This window comes from Martes martes (assembly GCF_963455335.1).
Source record: "Martes martes genome assembly, chromosome: 4".
Lineage (NCBI taxonomy): Eukaryota > Metazoa > Chordata > Mammalia > Carnivora > Mustelidae > Martes > Martes martes.
The window spans coordinates 95,525,160-95,545,399 of record NC_137891.1 but is presented as its reverse complement, the minus strand read 5'-3'; the positions used below and the strand labels follow the sequence as shown (position 1 = coordinate 95,545,399).

The 20,240-nt window shown below is 37.0% G+C and overlaps 1 protein-coding gene across 1 annotated transcript in view; it reads right to left on the bottom strand.

The window, feature by feature from the left end:
- RSBN1 (round spermatid basic protein 1) overlaps nucleotides 1-20,240 on the bottom strand; it is a 45,516-nt gene that overhangs the window by 1,148 nt on the left and 24,128 nt on the right. Inside the window, exons 3-6 of the mRNA XM_080800548.1 lie at nucleotides 9,061-9,198; nucleotides 8,610-8,752; nucleotides 2,008-2,175; nucleotides 621-729 (exon numbers count right to left, since the gene is read on the bottom strand). Coding sequence (XP_080656674.1) covers nucleotides 621-729; nucleotides 2,008-2,175; nucleotides 8,610-8,752; nucleotides 9,061-9,198 — 558 coding nt within the window. The remainder of the gene's footprint in view (nucleotides 1-620; nucleotides 730-2,007; nucleotides 2,176-8,609; nucleotides 8,753-9,060; nucleotides 9,199-20,240) is intronic.

The window sequence follows — 20,240 nt, the reverse complement described above, 5'->3', positions numbered from 1 at the left end:
TGTATGACACTTTAAAATATGTAATAATTTCGCCAAATAAAATATCAGAATGAATACAGGAAACAGTGGTAGAGCCAAATTAAAGCCAAGCAATACTAAGTAACAGACAACTTTCTGAAATTGCCTATAATGCTTGGGAAACACTTTTCCTCATACTTTCTACCTCTCTAGTTACAAAGTACAGGTTAAAGTCAGGATGGCCTAAGGAACTATTTAAACAACTATTCCAAAGCCCAGCTAGGTATCAATAATGTATTCTCTGCACAGAGAAAGGCAACATTTACCTGCTCCTGTGTTCTTCAACCTTCTGCAGGTTAAGGACACACAGGACAATGGGGTTATCAGCTGAGACTACTTCCAGCCAGAACTGAGCAGCTTAGACCCTCTGGCCATCTGGGTCCACCTGGCATCCCAAAGATTAAAGACCGCAAGCATTCTGCTTGGGAAGCTCTGTTTTAATGACTTTCTGACACACTCCACACGTATCTTTTAATAGTAATAAAATTAAATTTACCATCCCATGTATCCAACTATAAGAACAAATGCAAAATAAAATGGGTAACAGGCACTTATTTCTATTATCTCACTCGAAAGGTAATAAAAAAAAGCAAGAGTTTTACCTGGGAAACCGGGGGTTCATGAAGGTCTAACTGAAGTCTCTGTACAACATCAGTAAAATCCTCAGCATGAAAACAAATCACATCTTTGGTTATGCGAGGTTGGTCACTCCTAAGATTAACAAAATCAAATTTTAGAAACATGCATCTCATAATGGAAGATGATGACAAATTTCATTTCTCCTATTCCTGGAAATGTTACTACTAGCCTAGAAGTAGACCCACAGCTCCTACAAACAGAGTGTACATTTGCTTTTTTAATCAAGATTTAAAAAATAAATAAAACACCAATAAAGCTGTTTTTTTAAAAAAATGAAAACTAGATCAGTTGTTACAAAATCAAAATAACAATGACTAAAAGCAGTTTCATTCTAAACTAGCTACATCTGCATCCTCTCACCACTCTGCCCCATTTCCAGGCCACCCTGTAATGTCATCGTCAGGATGGAAAAAAGTGGAGAGAAAACATATCAGCCACATAAGTATCATGCCTTCAGTTTCCAAAGCAGAGAGGAAAAAAAAAGCTAAGCAATGTACTTGAAATACTGTCAAGCTATGATTGAGCTATACTTCTAAAAAAGGTTAGAGCAAACTATAGGAATATTGAAGGCCCTGAAGTTATAAATATGAAAAACAAAACAGTTTTAAAATAAGCTAAATTCAATGCTCTGAGCTTTTGGTTCCAACTGAATGTAAAAGGGTGCAGCCACTATTGAAAATAGTATAGCAGTTCCTCCAAAAATTAAAAATAGAATTATGAAATGATCTAGCAATTCCACTTCTGGGTATATACCCAAAAGACTGAAAGCAGAGGCAGGAAGAGGTACTTGTTCACGGCAGCCAAAAGGTGGAAGCAACCCAAGTGCTCACTGAAGAATGAATGCAGAGAAACAAAATGTGCCATATACATATAATGGAATACTATTCAGCCTTAAAAAGGAAGGGAATTATAGCACTTGGTACAATATGGATGAACCCTGAGGATATTATGCTAACAAAAATAAGCCAGTCACAAAAAAGTACTGTATGATTCCACTTAAATGAAGTATTTAAAGTAGTCAAATTCACAGAAACAGAAAGTACAATGAAGGGTACCAGGAGCTGGGGAGAGAGGAGAAAGGCAGTTATTGTCTAATGGGTATAGAGTTAACAGTTTTGCAAGACAAAAAGTTCTCTAGGTCTGCTTCACAACAATGTAAATATACTTAACACCTCTGAAATGTACACTTAAAATGGCAAAGATTTTTCATTTAAAAAATTTTTCATTTTTTATTTTGTTACGTATATTTTACCACAATTTCAAAAAAAGTTACTCCCCAACCTTTTAAACTGAGTCCACATTTTCTCAAACAACATTAATCAACCTTGTAGTTTAGTTCCCTTAACTTACCATTCACCAAACTGTACAGCTTTCAAAACCCCAACAGCAGCCGTACTCTGCCAGTCAAACCCCTGACCTACATGGTCAGCATGAGCTCTTGTCCTGTCTTCAAAGAGGACTTCACGGGGTTCACTGGTCCGAGGTAGGTACTGGAGATTTTTAATTTCATTCATTGATCTGGAGTTGATTTGGTTGTGAAGTAAAGCAGGGGTAAGTATTAACAGCAATAAGGTGAAAAAGTCTGCTAAAATATCAAATTTTAAATAAGACCAGGACTAATAAGGATTCAGTGATTCTGATCATGAGCATTTAACATACTGTACTGTAAAGCTTAATGAGATTACCTTCTTCCCTAAGGATGTCATGGTAACACAAAAGCTATATTTTTGATTTGGCTCAAGTGTAGTGTTAGAATACATAAAATGTAGTTTTCTAAAACTAAACTCGGAAAACACAATTCAAAATTCAAGGCTGTGTGTTTCTCTACCCTGAGCCATCTTAACTCTCAAAACATTCTACTAGACCAGGGCTCCTGGGTGGCTCAGTGGGTTAAAGCCTCTGCCTTCAGCTCAGGTCATGATCCCAGGGTCCTGGGATTGAGCCTCGCGTCGGGCTCTCTGCTCAGCAGGGAACTTGCTTCCTCCTCTCTCTCTCTCTGCCGGCCTCTCTGCCTACTTGTGATCTCTGTCAAATAAATAAACAAAAATCTTAAAAAAAAAAAAAAAACCCATTCTACTAGACCTGATTCAAGATGGCAAACTGAGAATGTACTTGATCTCCCTCTCCATTAAAATAAAGTAAAAGGCTTCAAACTAATATGGTAGGGGTGAGAGAGAGGAAATGCACGAATGGATGGGAGTACAGATGAAATGGAACTGGCTATGAACTGATAACTGTTATACTAATACACGAGAATTCATTATATTCTCTTCTCTGCTTTTTTTACATACTCAAAAATTTCTAAATATAGTAATCTAAAGGTGACAGTAAAGGAATGAATAAGAACCAACAAAAGAAATGAATTAGTTAATGAACAGTATCAACAAATTTCTGGAAGGTGGAAAATGATTACAAGTGTCTTGGACTAATAAAACTGAGCAGAGAAAGCCACAGGCCTAGAATACACAAGAAGGGAATGGCAACTAAAAAGGCAGCTGGCCTGCCCAAAAGACCTCAGAGAAGCCTAAGAGGCAAAGGTGGGTGGCGGATGGGTGGGGTGGGAACCAGGTATAATGATAATAATAGATAGAAATGAGGTAAGGCTGAGAAAGGGGGGAACTAAAGTGAAATTCTGTAAATAAACCAGTCATCTGCCACCCCTATGGATAAAATAAGGTCAGGCATCTACCCCCACGGAAAAGACTATGCCTGACCCAACCAGCATCCATCTCTCATATTTATTTTCCTGACAAAACACTGATTCTCACTGAGTATCTGCTCCTACCCTATAAAGGACCTCATTTACAAGCTTCAGAGGCAGATCCTAATGAATCTTGACAAATGGTGATAAGTGCATTCCCCTTGCCAGTGACTGATTTAAAAATGGGCATGAACTGATTCTGGGCAGCAGTTAAATGAGGAAATCAGCAGACTCCCGGGAAGTTTCCTAGCCCCTAAGAGAGAAGTAAAAGAAAAGATAGTTTTTTCTTCTATTGCATATAACCAGATCCATATGTGATACCTAGAACCGTACTAGTCATCCAGCAACCATAAAGAAAGCCATTGTGAGTACAAGCCCAGGCAAAGAGAATGACAAAGCAGACCAAGGAAAAGACCTGATTCCTTGATGAATGTACTGAGTCACTGACCATATACGTATATAAATATAAATATATAGTACCTAGAGCTAAGCTTCTGGACCACCTGATACATGGGATAACATTGTTTTTTATGAACCAATTTGAATCAAAATTTTTGCTGCCTATAGCCAAAAGCATCCTGATAAACTTTCAGAAAAAACAACAACAACAACAAAAACCCTTGTATTCTTCTCTAAACATACTGAACTTACCATATTAATAGAACTAATGTAATCCTCTGGCATGTGGACATACCCTTTAATTTCCAGTTCTATGCCTATTAACTGTATAATGAAACCTACCTAGTGATAAGCCTCACTAAAATATAAATAGAACGCTCAGTAAGCCCAATGTTTTATTTCTAAATATGAATGTGTCAACCACGAATCAGCAACTATTTGAAGATAGCCTACAGCAGCCTGACAAAGACCAAAATAAACAATGCTGAAATATAAGAATTCAAAAGAAAGGTTAAAAGACAAAACTCAAGCGAATGTCCCAAAATCAAAAGCAAAAAAATAATAAGTATGAGGATAATCAAAATGAGAGATCTATTACTCAACCAACAGTGGTTTCAGAAAGAAGTAACAGAGAAAAATGAAAAGATAATCAAAACAAGAAAGAAAAATCCCCAGAAAAGGAGACATGAATCTTTAAAATTTAAGGGACCTACCAAACAACAAAAAGGATTAAACATAAGAATAAGAATGAAAGACCCAAATACGTCATTGTGAAATTCAACTTTCAGAGAAGAAATGAAAAAAGATTACCTACAAAAAACCCCCAAATTACACTGGCATTAAGACTTCTCATGAACAACAGTACACACCAGAAGACATTGGAGCAATGCTAGAAGTTTTAAGCGAAAATACATCCTCTGGAATCCAGCTAAACTATCAATCCTATTTAATGAGAGAAAAATATTTTCAGACATATAATGACTCAGAATACCTTCCTTTTGTTAGAATATCACTTAAGACTGTGCTAAAGCAAGAGAAGGAAATAAGTCTAGGAAGAAGACAAATGTAGGTTAATGCAGAAATGCATTAAGTGGGAAGCCCTAGGTTGATAATGGTGAAGTAAAGCTTTTCACATTGAAGAGAACACAGAGATCCAAAAGATTTCCAGGTTTAAAAAAAAAAAAAAAATGATGTGCTAGAGTAGACAATATTATTAAAGTTCTGGATTCTTGAGGATAGGATAAAAGCAGAGAATCCAAGGTAACTATCAATATTCTCAAAAAAAAAAAAAGACTAATTAAAAAAGCCAAAGTCATAGTCATAGAGTAGAAAGTATGATTCTAGAAGAAATGTATGTCAAGCAAAAAAGAGAATACAAAATATTAGGGATATGGTCAAGCAAAGTATATGTCCCCCTTCAAAACAGGGGTAAATCAGAAACTGCAGGGAAAATAGAACAATTTTCTTTAAAAAAAGCACAATCCAAACATGAAATTAATTAAAGTGTGCATGATTTTCAATATCTAGATGAAATATAGGAACGAAAGATCCTTTTGTATAGTATCCCTTTGAACGTTAACATAACATTGGAACTTTAGAATACAAATTTTTAGCCTACTGGTTAGGTCTACAACAAACTTACCTTCCCATAATATTATATAAATGCCATTTACTGACTTTCAAACTGTAGAATACACCTATTGACAAAGCATATAAAACCTAATTATGGTTTTAAAACAGAGTATGAATTAACCTCAATAATGTATAAGCACAGCTGGCAAAAAGTTGAAAGGGGGAAGAAGAGGGTAAATAAAGGGACATTTAACTGGAGAGAAAGGGTCATTTAACTGTTTGGAGAATAGGAAGAAGTCCCCATTTATCATACCAAGAAACCGACAAGTTTCCTGCCACAGTCTTAAAACAAAAATTAAAAACAGAAATTGTCTTTTCTGTCTGGTAAAAACGTGTTTGCCTCTGGGTGGGAAGGTGGCCAGAATTTTTCATTATAAAACCTACGTACCATTTGATTTTTTAAAACCCTGTGCATGTACTTAAGTCCATAAATTCAAAGATCATCTTCATTAGCAGTGCCCTTGATAACTAGATAGCTTCTCACATTGATTCCACCATTTTCAGCAATAAAGAGTTCTCATTAACACAAGATGATGACATTAGTGTTTAAGTTCTGATTTATTCACTCTAATTCAAAGTACTTTTGAATGCCTCACTCAAAAATATTTAACCCCAATAAAAATAAAATTTGACAGCCCCTCAGATTAGTAGAGAAAAAATAAATTATAAAGTAAATGATGTTGGTACAGCTGCCTAACTACTTAGAAAAAATGAATGCCTCACTCTGTCCTGAAATCAATACCAGGTAAGTAAAACCTGTAAATACTAAAATCATGAATGTACTAGGAGAAAATGTAGATGAATATTTTATAATACTGAATGAGAGAAGGACGTTTCTAAGTCGGCCACCAGGAGAGAAACCGAAGAGGAAAAGACAGATCTGTGTGTAAAGAAAAATAAACTGAGAGGGAAACAAAACAAAACAAACAAACAAAAAAACACCAAAACTGTGAGTAAAGAAAAACTGAAGCTGAAAGAAAAAAAATGAGCAGGAAAATCTGCAACACACAAAATAAGTTAACAGTCATTAAAAAAAAGAGAATTTTAAATGAAAATGAAAAGGGAATCACAAAAGAAGAACTACGAACCCCTCAAAGAAGAATTAATTAAAATGAGACATCTCTGTCCAATCAGAGCAACAAAGTTTAAAAAAAATATTAATGGAGGGGCATGGGGAAAAGGGTACTGTCTTATTATTTGGGTGGGAGTATATATCGGTACACTTCTGGATCAATTTAGAAATGTGTATATACTCTGCACCTTTAAAATTTCCACCAAGAAATAAACATGCATATGCACAAAGATACATAGATCCACCTACCTACCAGCCAGCCAGCTACCTACAATCACTGATGTGTTACACATTCCTAACAAGTGGCTTCAGGGGAAGATGGCTGTTTATGACTGATTTGCTTATTTCCGTGGTATAAATACTCCCAACATGGTCAATATCAAGCAACTAATGTGATCTCGTTCACTGTGGAATTGGCCCTGGGAGCCTGGCTCCAGCATATCACTGTCATGTTTGTCAAAGTCCTGTTTACATTGAAAAACTGGAAGCAATTTACATTAAAAAAGAATTGGTGAATTAAATCTTGATACAACCATTTAGTGAGAACATAGTCACTGAGAAATGATGATATAGTTGCATCTTAATATAACACATAAACTTAAGGGGTGAATAAAAACCACAAGTTTTAAAGTAAACATCATGTGAAGAATGAGTTCATTTGTGTACAAAGCTTAGGAGTATAATACAGACTGAAATTTAAAGGTTAATATGCCTAAATAGGTGGGATTATGGGTATTTTTTGCATTCTTTTTACTTTTTTCTATTATCTGATTTTTCTAAAAGTCTGTAACAATCAGGAAACAATGGTCATTTCCTTTTTGGAAAAATTATGCAACAAAAAAATGTATACAGTACTTAAGAATTTATGATTTCCAGATTCATCATCATGATATATAAAAACGGCTGTGGTCCAAGCAATGTTCAGAAATAGTTTACTGTCAGCTTCTACTATGCCACCACCTGGCATTCATATATAGTTTATACAAAGTATTTTCATACAGTAGCTCAAGTACTTAAGGTTATTCCATAATTAGCTTTAGCATCATTCCCCTATAAGTTTTAAGGTAACGTCCAGACTAATCCATTAAAACTCACTTCTGGGGACACCTGGGTAGCTCAGTTGGTTAAGCTAGGGTCCTGGGATCATGCCCCACATAGGGCTTCCGGCTCAGTGGAGAGTTTGCGTCTCACTCTTCCTCTGCCCTCTCCCTGCTCATGTTCTCTCTTGCTCTCTCTCAAATAAAATCTTGTAAAAAGTAAATAAATAAACGAACAAACTCACTTCTGGATACTTATTTGGAGTTATTTCCATAGTCTAAGCAAATATAAGTCATTTTCACTCTTACTAAGATTTTTTTCATAGTACTAGAATAAATTAATCTACATTTGTTTCAAGTGTTTAAAACACAAAATGTGTTAGCCCAATATGAATTACTATAAGAAATATACATGACTGGTTTCATTCAGCAAACACTACTGATCACCTGTCTATTGGTCATGGAGACTGAGAAGAATAAAATACAATCACTCTCTCAGAATTCAAAATTTAGTAAAAAACAGAAACATGTAAACAGATCATTAGTGAACGAATAATGTGTGAACACAGAGAAGGGAACAATTAAATGCCTATGGGAACAAAGAAAAGCTTCACAAAGGAAGTGACAGCCAAGTTCAGTTTTGAAAATTTATTAAGAGTTTGTCAGGCAGAAAGGAAGATGGGGGAGGGGATGCCATTCTAAGTAAAAAGAACAATGCAAAAAGCATAGAGCTGTGAAAGACTGCTGTTTGAAAACTGAACTCTACGTGGCTGGAACAGACTAGAAACATATCCAGCTAAAAGTACTGCTGGGGCCAGATTATGAAAGATCCTTGGAGCCACACAAAGGAGTCTGGACTTGTATCTTGCAGGCAGTTAGGACCCAGGTTTTAAGAAAATAGGAAAAAATTAAATTTGTTGTTTTAGAAGAATGCCTCACTCTGATGACTATGTAATGAGTAGACTGGATGAAGAACTGACCACTGAAGACTTCCTCAAGATGGCTCTTCAATCTAGACAGTTTTCAAACTGTGCTCAGGTCTCAATCATTCTTAGAAGCCACCAAACTTTTAAAAAATGCTTTTCCTTGTTTGGGAAAAATAAATGTTTACCGTCGTCTTTTGAAGGGTGACTTTGGCATATCTGCTGTAGGGATCATCTGCTCTCCTGGCCTCACCCACATGATCGGCCCGTCATCACTCTGGGACCTACACTGGAGTCGGAGGCTGGAAAGTGTACCCCAGGGCAAAGTCATCTAGAAGTCAGATGAAGGAATAACATTAAAAAAAATTTGTTTTTGACTGTTTACAAATTGACCTCTCTACTACCCCAAACCAAAAAAAAGCTCTAGGAAGTTTATCTTGGTATGTGTATGTAGAAATAAATGCTGTATTAGATAATAATTTACATGTAAAATTCTGAACCAATAATTTTCTAAACATTTCTATTCAGAACACTGGATAAAATTTAAACAGACAAGATTAATTTAATATTAATACTTTTTAAAAGAAAGTGTCCACTAAAGTAATGATCAGAACTTTAATAATTGGAATTAACACTCACTTTCAGAAATGGTGATTCTTCTAACATATCAAGGAACTCTGGGAAATAATCACCAACTTCTTCATCTACTGCTCCAACAAGACTTATCTGCCGCATGGGACCTGCTCGGTAGGTGCCACAGCAGTATGTCCTGTTGACCTGAGATAAAATGAAAGAGGGGGGAGAAAGGACTGAAGTACACTATAATATAATTAATGAATTAGAATATTGTTTCCACTGTTGCTATTTCTTCTACATACTAAGAACTCAATGATCAGTACCTTGCATAAAGTCCATAGTTACAGAAAGGTGCCCTAGCACACTGACAAATACATTAACGTGATAAGTGCCACAAAGAGAAATTTCAAAGAGCAAATTAACCTATGATCCCAACATCTCAAAGAAACACTGAAGACATTAAGATATACTTAAACTTCTCTGAGGATGATGATTTTTGTACTCTGTAAACACTAAAAATAAGTAATAATAATTGTAATAATAACAAAGTGATCTTTAAGGCAAAAAATCAGTAAATAAACAGTGAAATTGGCACAGTAGAGAAAAAAAAATACCATGGTCAGATTAATTTCCCATACCCATTCTGTATTCCCTAGTGAAAACCTTCACTCACATCAGGCCAGATACCAGGCTTGACTGTTATCAAACCCAATCTCTCCCCCAATTACTTGGCGTATAAAATCCTCTACCCCAGGCAAACTGATCTTTTTGTCTATCCAACTTATGCCAAACTTACTTCTACCTGCAATGATTTTTCTCGTAAATCTGCCCTACTTGGAATGTCCTCTTTTCTGTCAATCCAAATCTTATCTTTCAAAGATCAGTTCAAGACTTCTTCTGAAGTCTTCATGATCACCCTTCATGACCTTTTCCTTTTCTGAAATCTAATGTTACTTGCAAGCACACAGACATTTTCTTTCTAACAACTTTCTAGTGAACTTAGGGTGTATTTTATACCAATCTGTAGCCCAGAAAATCCTGGCATTCAAATGGAATCTACTAGCAGACCTGAAAATAATATTACACTGTCTGCTAACTGACTGAAATTTAAATAAAAAAAAATTTTTTTTAAATAGAATCTACCAATTGATTTGATACAATCTGATATTCTTCTAAGTCATTTCTTATACTCCCACATCCAATTTTTTTTTTTTTTTAAGATTTTTATTTAAGAGAGGGAGAGAGAAGAGTGTGAGAGAGCGTGAGTGGGGTGAGGGGCAGAGGGAGAAGCAGGCTCCCAGCTGAGCAGGGCTCTATCCTGGGACTCTGGATCATGATCTGAGGCAAAGGCACACCCTAACCAACTGAGCCACCCAGGCACCCTTCCCACCTCCAATTTAAAATTAATGTTTCTCAAGAGTAAAGACAGACCGGTGCATACAGTTGACTAGACTAAAATTCTAAATTTTAACCAGGATTACCACCTTGGATCAGTAACCAAACATTCTCTACCTTAGTTAAGGTGCAGATTAGATTGAAAAGCCTAAAAACAGGCACCTGCATGGCTCAGTAGGTTAAGCGACCAACTCTTGATTTCAGCTCAGGTCATGGTCTGAGTCAGGCTCCATACTCAATGGGGAGTCTGCTTGAGATGTTCTTTCCCCTTCTCTCTCTCTGCCCCCTCCACACATGCACTCTCGTCTCTAAAATAAATAAATAAATCTTTAAAAAGAAGATTCAATTATTGTTTTAAATATACCGATTCTGCCTCAATACAAGGCATAAATGACAATCTAGTATTTCTTACACAGTTCTTTATAAAGTATTAGTTCTCTAGCAGCATTTTCAGAACCTTTTTTTTTCTGTAGACAATTTAATAGGCACCCTTACTCACACACAATACACACAGAAAAAAGTTCTTAGCTCCTGTTCTCAAGTATCAGGGATTTCTTAATTCCTTATGTATATTTCTCAAGATCACCTTATATAATCGTTAAGCAGCAACCACCCAGGACACCTTGCATATATTTGTATGAGTTACTTTTCATTTATTTGTACAGTCATCATGCTATGAAAAGGCCAGGGGAGACAGACTAGGAAAGAAAATGATCATGGGATAAAAAGATAAGGAAAGCTTTTCTACTTAGGAAAGCTTTTCTAAGCATTATTCTAACCTTTCTAGGCTAAGCACCCTAAAACAACTAAAGCAGATTCATTAACCTTCAATAACAGTTCGGGGAATCACATGCTTTCAGGGATCAGTCCCCCTACAAATCTCCCCCCAACTATTCCCAATTATCAGAAGTTCCTTTTACCAAGATAGACTTTCAAAAACACAGGAGTGGCATTTTATGTGAGAACTATCCTAGAGATACATCACAATTTAAAGCTTAAAGAACTCAAGACTAATCCTGAAAAATGAAAAAGTACACTGTCACGTGCCACTTTTGCTAGCTTTGAGATTATGCAACTCTTTTTTTTTTTAGTTTGTTTGTTTTTTTTTGACAGACAGAGATCATAAGTAGGCAGAGAGGCAAGCAGAGAGAGAGAGGAAGGGAAGCAGGCTCCCCACTGCTGAACAGAGAGCCCGATGCGGGGCTCGATCCCAGGACTCCAGGATCATGACCCGAGCCGAAGGCAGAGGCCCCAACCCACTGAGCCACCCAGGCACCCTGAGATTATGCAACTCTTAATGCATTATTAATTTGAAGGAATTCACACTACTTTAAATTTTACATACAAAGTAAGCAGAATATTTTTATATCACAATGCTTGAAGTTACCTAAACTATAAGCAGTAATTAAATCAACAGCACTGAACTTGAGAACGACTTAAAATGCAAACACCTGGGATAATTAATATGTGACATGAATTAATACAAACCATCCTTTCCTACTTAGAAAGAGAAAGAAAGTTAACCTAAAAAGAGGAAATTGTTGAATTATTTTTTAATTAAAAATATGTATTATAAATTTATAATTTATCCTGTGTCTAGAAAGAATGGAACAATCAGACATTAAGCTGTGGCCAAAGAAAAACAGTAGTAACAGCAAAGCTGACTAACAGTATCTATCACCTGTGTAAAAAACTTTCATAAATGCTACTGTTTGTAATGCATTTAAATAATTAACAGCACAAGTTAGAAGATAGACAGTATTTATGACCAGAAATTCAACATGTACCAACTGTGTGACACCAATGCCAAACAAGCAAACTACTAATTCTACCCTTCTTTTTAGAAACAGAACTTCCTGGGCATATAGCCAATAAGCTAGGTTCCTTGGCAGCCAAGTGTGGTCTGGAACTAAGTTCTGGCCAATGAGACGTTAGTATAAGTTACATATTCAATTCCCAAAGCAAGCCTCTATAAGTAAGCAGCTTGCTCTCCACTTCCTCTTTCTGTCTCTTGAGAGCCAGGTTCAAATACATAGACACCACCACCAAAGGGACTGGCAAAACTTACAAGACAGAAGGAAAAGAGAATCCTGGATGACATGGGACAGAACCGAGCCACTTAACCTCCAAACTTGTCACTCAAGAGAGAAACTTTTATTTTGTTCCAGCAACTGTATGTGACATCTCTTTGTTATGGTGGTTTAGCCTATGTCTTGTATCCTGTATATTGGCATTCATCATTTATTGCATTTCACTTTATGGCATTTCACATTTATTATGCTTCACAGGTAGCTGCATTTGTTTACAAATTGAAGGTCTGAGGCAACCCTGACAAGAGCAAGTCTATCAGCACCATTTTTCTTCAGTGTCACAGACTCTGTGTCATATTTTGGTAATTCTCACTGTATTTCAAACTTTTTCATTATTACTGTATTTGCTATGATAATCAGTGCTCTTTGATATTACTACTAAAACTGTTTTGGGACACCACAAACTGTACCCACATAAGACAGTGACCTTAATAAAAACTGCATGTGCACTGACTGCTTTACTGCCTGGCTATTCCCCCATCTTTCTCCCTCCTCCTCAGGCTTAGGCCCTATTTCCTGAGACAAAACAAAACTGAAATTAGGCCAGTTAATAACCCTACAATGGTCTCTGTTTAAGTGAAAGGAAGAATCACATGTCTCTCATTTTAAATCAAAAGCTAGAAATGATTAAGCTTAGTGAGGAAGGCATGTCAAAAGCCAAGACAGGCCCAAAACCAGACATCTTGCACCAAATAGCCAACTTATGAATAAAGGAAAATTTCTTGAAGGTAGTTAAAAGTGCAACCACATGAAACACACAAATAAAGAGCTGTATTGCTGATATGAAGAAAGTTTTAGTGATGTAGACAGACCAAACCAGCCACAACATTCCTTTAAGCCAAAGACTAATCAGAGTAAGGCCCAACTCTTATCAATTCCATAAAGGTTGAGAGAGGTGGCAAAGCTGCAGAAGGAAAAGTCTGAAGCTAACAGAGGTTGTTGGTTCAAGAGATTTAAGGAAATAAGCCATATCTGTAACAGAAAAGCACAAGGTAGAGCAGCAAGTGCTAATGTAGAAGCTGCAGAAGTTCTCCAGAAGATCCAGCTCAGACCATGAATGAAGGTAACTACACTAAACAAAAAATTTCCAATGCAGTCAAAATAGCCTTATATTGAAAGAAAATGCCGGGGTGCCTGGGTGGCTCAGTGGATTAAGCTGCTGCCTTCGGCTCGGGTCGTGATCTCAGGGTCCTGGGATCAAGCCCCGCATCTGCGTCAGCATCCCTGCTGAGCAGAGAGCCTGCTTCCCCCCACCCCCACCCCCCCCGCCTGACTCTCTGTCTACTTGTGATCTCTCTTTCTGTCAAGTAAATAAATAAAATCTTTTAAAAAAAAAAAAAAAGAAAGAAAATGCCGTCTAGGACTTTCATAGCTAGAGAAGTCAGTGCCTGGCTTCAAAGCTTTAAGGGACAGGCAAACTCTCTTATCAAAGGATAAGGTAGCTGGTGACTCTAAGCTGAAACCAGTGCTTACCATTCCAAAAATCCCAGGGTCCACAAGAACTATGCTAAATTTCTTCCGCCTGTGCTCTGTACATGGAACAACAAAACCTGGACGACAGCACATCTGCTTACACAGTATCGTTTACTGAATATTTGAAGCCCACTGTTGAGACCTACTGCTCAGAAAAAAAGATTCCTTTCAAAATATCACTGTTCGCTGGCAATGCACCTAGTTACCTAAGAGCTCTGACGGAGATGTACAAGATTAATATTATTTTCATGCCTGCCAACACAACATCTCTTCTGGAGCCTATGGATTAATGAGTCATTTCAACTGTCAAGTCTTTATTTGTAAGGCTATATATAGCTGCCACAAACAGTGATTCCTCTGATGGGTCTGGGCAAAGTAAACGGAAAGCCTTCTAGAAAGGTTTCATCATTGCTAGATGCCATTAAGAACATTTGTGATTCACAGGAAGAGATCAAAATATCAACAATAGCAGGAGTCTGGAAGAAGCTGAATCCAATTCTCATGGATGACTTTGAGGGGTTCTAGACTTCAGGGGAGGAAGTAGCTACAGATGTGGTGGAAACAGCAAGCGAACTTTAAGTAGAAGTGGAGCTGGGAAATGAAGATGGGACTGAATTACTACAATCTCACAGTAACACTTAAGTAGGTGAGGAGCAGCTTCCAATGGATGAGCAAAAAAAGTGGTTTCTTGAGATGGAATCTACTCCTGGTGAAAATGCTATGAAGATTGCTGAAATGACAACAAAGGATTTAGAATATTGCATGAACTTAGTTGATAAAGCAACAGAAGGGCTTGAGAGGACTAACTCCAACTCTGAAAGAAGTGACATTTTTATAAACCTGGGTTCTATATTTTTAGTAAAATGCTATCAAATAGCACCACATTCTACAGAGATATTGTTTGTGAAAGAATCAATTAATGTGGCAAATTTCATTGCTGTCTTAAGAAATTGGCAAAGCCACCCAACCTTCAGCAACCACCACCCTGACCAGTCAGCAGTTATCAACATCGAGATAAGACCCTCCATCAGCAAAAAGACTGACTTGCCAAAAGCACAGATGATGGCAGTTAGCATTTTTTATTTTTTATTTTTTTTAAAAGATTTTATTTATTTATTTGAGAGAGAGAGAGAATGAGAGAGAGAGCATGAGAGGAGAGAGGTCAGCGGGAGAAACAGACTCCCCATGGAGCTGGGAGCCCGACGTGGGACTCGATCCCGGGACTCCAGGATCATGACCTGAGCCGAAGGCAGTTGCTTAACCAACTGAGCCACCCAGGCGCCCGGCAGTTAGCATTTTTTTAGCAATATTTTTTTTTTATTAGGGTATATGCATTGTTTCTTTAGACATACTGCTATTGTCCACTTAACAGATTATGCAGTACAGTGCAAACATAACTTTTTTTTTTAAAGATTTTATTTATTTGACAGAGAGAGAGAGGGATTCCAAGTAGGCAGAGAGAGAGGAGGAAGCAGGCTCCCTGCTGAGCAGAGAGCCCAATGCGGGGCTTGATCCCAGGACCCTGACATCATGACCTGAGCCTAAGGCAGAGGCTTAATCCACTGAGCCACCCAGGTACCCCCAAACATAACTTTTATATACACTGGGAAACCAAGAAATTCATCTGACTTGCTTTATTGTGGTGGTCTGGAATCGAAACTGTAATATCCCCAAGGTATGCCTGTATTTTCTATACTAAGGAAGACAATACTCCGTATTGCACAGATGACATCTGTAGTATTAGCTCCTGCTCTGAGCTTTAAAAAATCTGTAACTGGAGCATATGCAAAGGAAACAGTTAAGATTAGTGACTTGAAAACCAGATAAATCAGAAAAAGGTGAAGAAATTAAAGTATTTAACTTGAAAAGACTGAAGTAGAAAAGTAGACTCATATAATTTTTAAAAAGGAACTATGGGAAAGTCAGTATGATTCCCTGAAAGCTTACTGTAAATTACATGTCAGACACTGTCCTAACCACAGACAGAGCAAACCAGACCCACTCTTGGCCCCTGGAAGCTTACAGTCTAGTAGGGAGAGGCAGACACTAATCTAAGCAAATATTTAATTATAAGCTGTGACAAGTCCTCAGTATGGAATGAGTAAGGCACTGTGAAAGAGAATAAGAGATCCTGATTTAGAGAATAAAGTTTTCCTCAAAGTAACATGGAATTGAAATCTGTAAAACAAGTTTAAAGGAAACAAAACCCCTTAAGAATCACCCTTTCCAAGGTCTAAAAGAAAGTTAATGATGCTAAACACAGAAAGCAAAAGAAAAAAATAAGGATGAGGCTGGACAAATGAGCTGTAGTTGGATTAGGAGAGCCCTGAAGACTACATTAAATATTCGGGAAATCACTAAAGGATCTAAAGTAGTAAAAGGAAGGTTATCGACTTGCCTTTGTCTTTTTAGGGCAGAGGGGGCTTGGTATTTTGTATTTGTTTCATTTTCTCAGAGGGGTACTGAAAGGGACTTAAGCTTCTGTAATATCCAAATAAGAAATGATAAACTAAGTTAATAACAGTGGAGATGATTAGAAATGATAAAGAAAAAGAGATGTGAAAAATATCCAGGAGGGGAGGGGCGCCTGGGTGGCTCAGTGGGTTAAGCCTCTGCCTTGGGCTCATATCATGAGCTCAGGGTCCTGGGATCAAGCCCTGCATTGGGCTCTCTGCACAGCAGGGAGCCTGCTTCCCCCTCTCTCTGCCTGACTCTCTGCCTACTTGTGATCTCTCTGTCCAATAAATAAAATCTTTAAAAAAAAGAAAGAAAAAAAGAAAAATATCCAGGAGATAAAACTGCCAGGACTTGGGAGACAGACTGGATATGATAGGGCAGAGAAAGGAATGTCAAAGATGTTTACCAGATTCTGACTTTTGCAAGGAGATAGAGAAACCATTCTTTCTATGGGAGGATTACCAAGTTTGGGTGGGAAGGTAATATCTTAAAGTCTGAACATGATGAGCTTCAGTTGTGTGGCGGGCTGAATAATGGCCCCCAAAGATATCTAGGTCCTAATCCCTGAAACCTGTGAACATCACCTTATATGGCAAAAAAAAAAATTGTTGTGAATAAATTAAGAATCTTGAAATGGGGAGAGTAGCCTAGTCTATCCAGGTAAGCCCATGTAATCACAGGCGTTCTTTTTTTTTTTTTTTTTTAATTTTATTTATTTATTTGACAAACAGAGCTCACAAGTAGGCAGAGAGAGAGGAGGAAGCAGGCTCCCTGCTGAGCAGAGAGCCCGATGTGGGGCTCGATCCCAGGACCCTGGGATCATGACCTGAGTCGAAGGCAGAGGCTTTAACCTGCTGAGCCACTCAGGTGCCCCATCACAGGTGTTCTTATAAGGTGGAAGCACAGGGAGAAGTACAGAGAAGGCAATACAATGATGGAAGCAGAGAGTGGAGTGATGTACTTTGCAGAATGAGGAAGGGGCCCCAAACTAGGAAATACAGAAGGCAACTAGCAGCTGAAATAGGCAAAACCCCAACAAAACGCAGATTCTCCTTCAGAGCCTTTAGAACAGTAAGAAACTATAAGTTTGTATCGTTTTAAGGCCCTATGTTTATGGTAATTTGTTACAGGAGCAATTGGAACCAATACCGAGTACTCTGTAATACTCAAGTGGGTATGTCAAAAGGGCAGCTCTGTCTGAAATCAAGCGGTTTGGACTGAGGATATAAATCCTAGTCATTGGCTACAGAACATATACAGAGTTCAAAGAGCACGGGTCTTTGCCTAGGAAGATCCATTTTGAAAAGCACCAAAGGAGAAGAAAAGCTGACAAAAAAGAATGTAAAGCAGTTGTCAAGTGGTCAGTGAGGTTAAGAAGAAAACCAAGACAGCACAGTATAATAAAAATTAAAATAAAGTATTTCAAGAAGTTTGGTCAAAATGTTGCTGAGATTTCAGTGAAATGAAGATGAAAAATGCCCCCTGGTAACCTTGGCAAGAGAGGTTTTTCAGAGAAGTATGAGGGCAGAAACAAAATCGGTGGTCTGAAGAGAGATGAGAAAATGTGGACAGCAAGTGTAAACAATTCTTTCAAGAAATCAGGCTGTGAAAATAAAAAAGGTTCGTAGTAAGAGAAGAAAATAAGATCAAGAGAGAATTTTCTTAAATGGAAAGACTACGCAACCCTCAACAGGGCTCTATAAACTTTCAATCCCCCTAGCACTGTAAGAAAGTATATGTTGCCCCACAGCCTAATTGACTGTTATCAAACTTTTGGATTTTTACTAATCTGGTAAGTAAAGACTACCATCTTAGTAGTTCTAATTTCACTTTCTTAGGAATGAAGCTGTGTATCTTTTCAAATAAGAGAATTAAAGGGCCTTTTGTATTTCTTTTTCTATGAACTATCCATTCAAGATGCCTGCTTATATTTAAATTGGGCTACTAGTATTGATTTATCTTATCTACTTCTAGAACGCTTAATAATTTAGGAAGGTTAATCCTCTGTATGAATTGTATACAATTTTACACAACTTGCCTTTTGACTACGTCGACAGTGATTTTTATTTTATTTTGGTCATAGTCAAAAAGACCTTTTGAGCTGCAAAGTTATGAAAGAATTCTTCCATGTTTTCTTCTATTACATTAATATCTCCATTTTCCACATTTAAATCTTTGATCTCATTCGGAATTTATCTTGGTATCCAGGGATATGGATACAAAGATGAATTCTAGATAAATACCCTGATGTCCCAACACTATCATCTCTCTGCCATCAATGATTTGAGGTACTATCATTTTATTTATTATTTTTATTAACATATAATGTATTATTTGCCCTAGGGGCAGAGGTTTGTGAATTGTCAGGCTTACAGACTTCACAGCACTCACCATGTCACATACCCTCCCAATGTCCATAACCCAACTGAGGTACTATCATTTTTATGTATCAACTGCCTGTATGTATTTGGGCCTGTTTCTAGACTTACTTTTCTGTTTCACTGAATAATGTTCAAAAACTAACATACACTTATTCAATCACTAAATCTTTAGAATGTATTGGTATCTGATAGGGCACTCCTCCACTACTGCTTTTCTTTTTTATCATTTGGATGTCGGTTCTCCTTAATCCAAAAATATGTATTTCCACCTAAGTCTTCTTTTGCGTGACATCTTAATGTTAATGGGAAGAATCTGGTAAAGGTGAAAAGGTGAAGAGAATGGCCATTTAAACATGGCAAACAGAACAAAAGATTTATGTCTATTCCTAATCAAAACCCACTCAAGTGAGAGTAAAACAGAAAGGCTATGAATCCCAGAAGATCAAAGAGAACAGAAGTAAAAAAAATGACATATGCAAGTTAGCAAACCATTTTTTACAAGGGGAAAAGTATACAGGGGAATTAGCCAGTTGAGAACTTTGAATACTGAATACCATGTAGAAGATAACCAAAAGTCAGTTTGTGATACAGAATCATGGAAAAGCTAAGCAGAAGGTGGGAAACAAAGCATGGAACTAAAAACAAAGAAGATGGGTTAAAAATGTATATAAGAATTAGTTAGATCCCTCTGCTTATGTTCCCCACTCCCTACCCCAGCCCACATTCTTACCCTATCTTACAGAAAAAGTGAGCCAAAGAGATATGGAAAACAAAGATACCAGGCACAAATATGAAAGACCATTATACTGACAACAGACAAGTAAAATCCCATATTATTAAACACCTACCTACTTCCACAGTTCAACTCCAAGAATTCTAGCAAACAGAAATATAACTTACTCTATTCCCTGGAAAAATGTGGTAGAGTCTTAAATGTAGAAATTAAGAGCCCCAGAAAAAAGATCTCTAAATGTTAATATTTGGAGCTTTTCTTACAATGATTTGGCCAGATTTCCTACCCAGCCATCAAATGGCCAATTCCACCTATGTGTCCACCTATGTGTCCACAGCTGCTAATCAGTTTTGTATTAACATTTATCTCAATATAAACAGATCACCAGACATCTGAAGAAAATACATAAACAAGATTAAAACAAAAAAGAATGTGATGAAACAAATTACAAGAAAATTTCAAAACAATTATTAATACCACCAAAGAGATGAAAGATAAGATTGCATGCATGAAACAATAAGTTATTTAAATTAAAAAAAGAACAAGATCTTAAATTCAAAACATTACAGTTGAAATAAATCAACAGGAGGAAAAGAAGATAGTTATATCTCCCCAGAAAGCAGAATAAAAAGACAAAGAAAAATAAAAGGAGTGATAGGAAAAATTTAGAGATTCAGTCAGGAAATCTAATATCCTAATAAAAAAGTTTCAGGG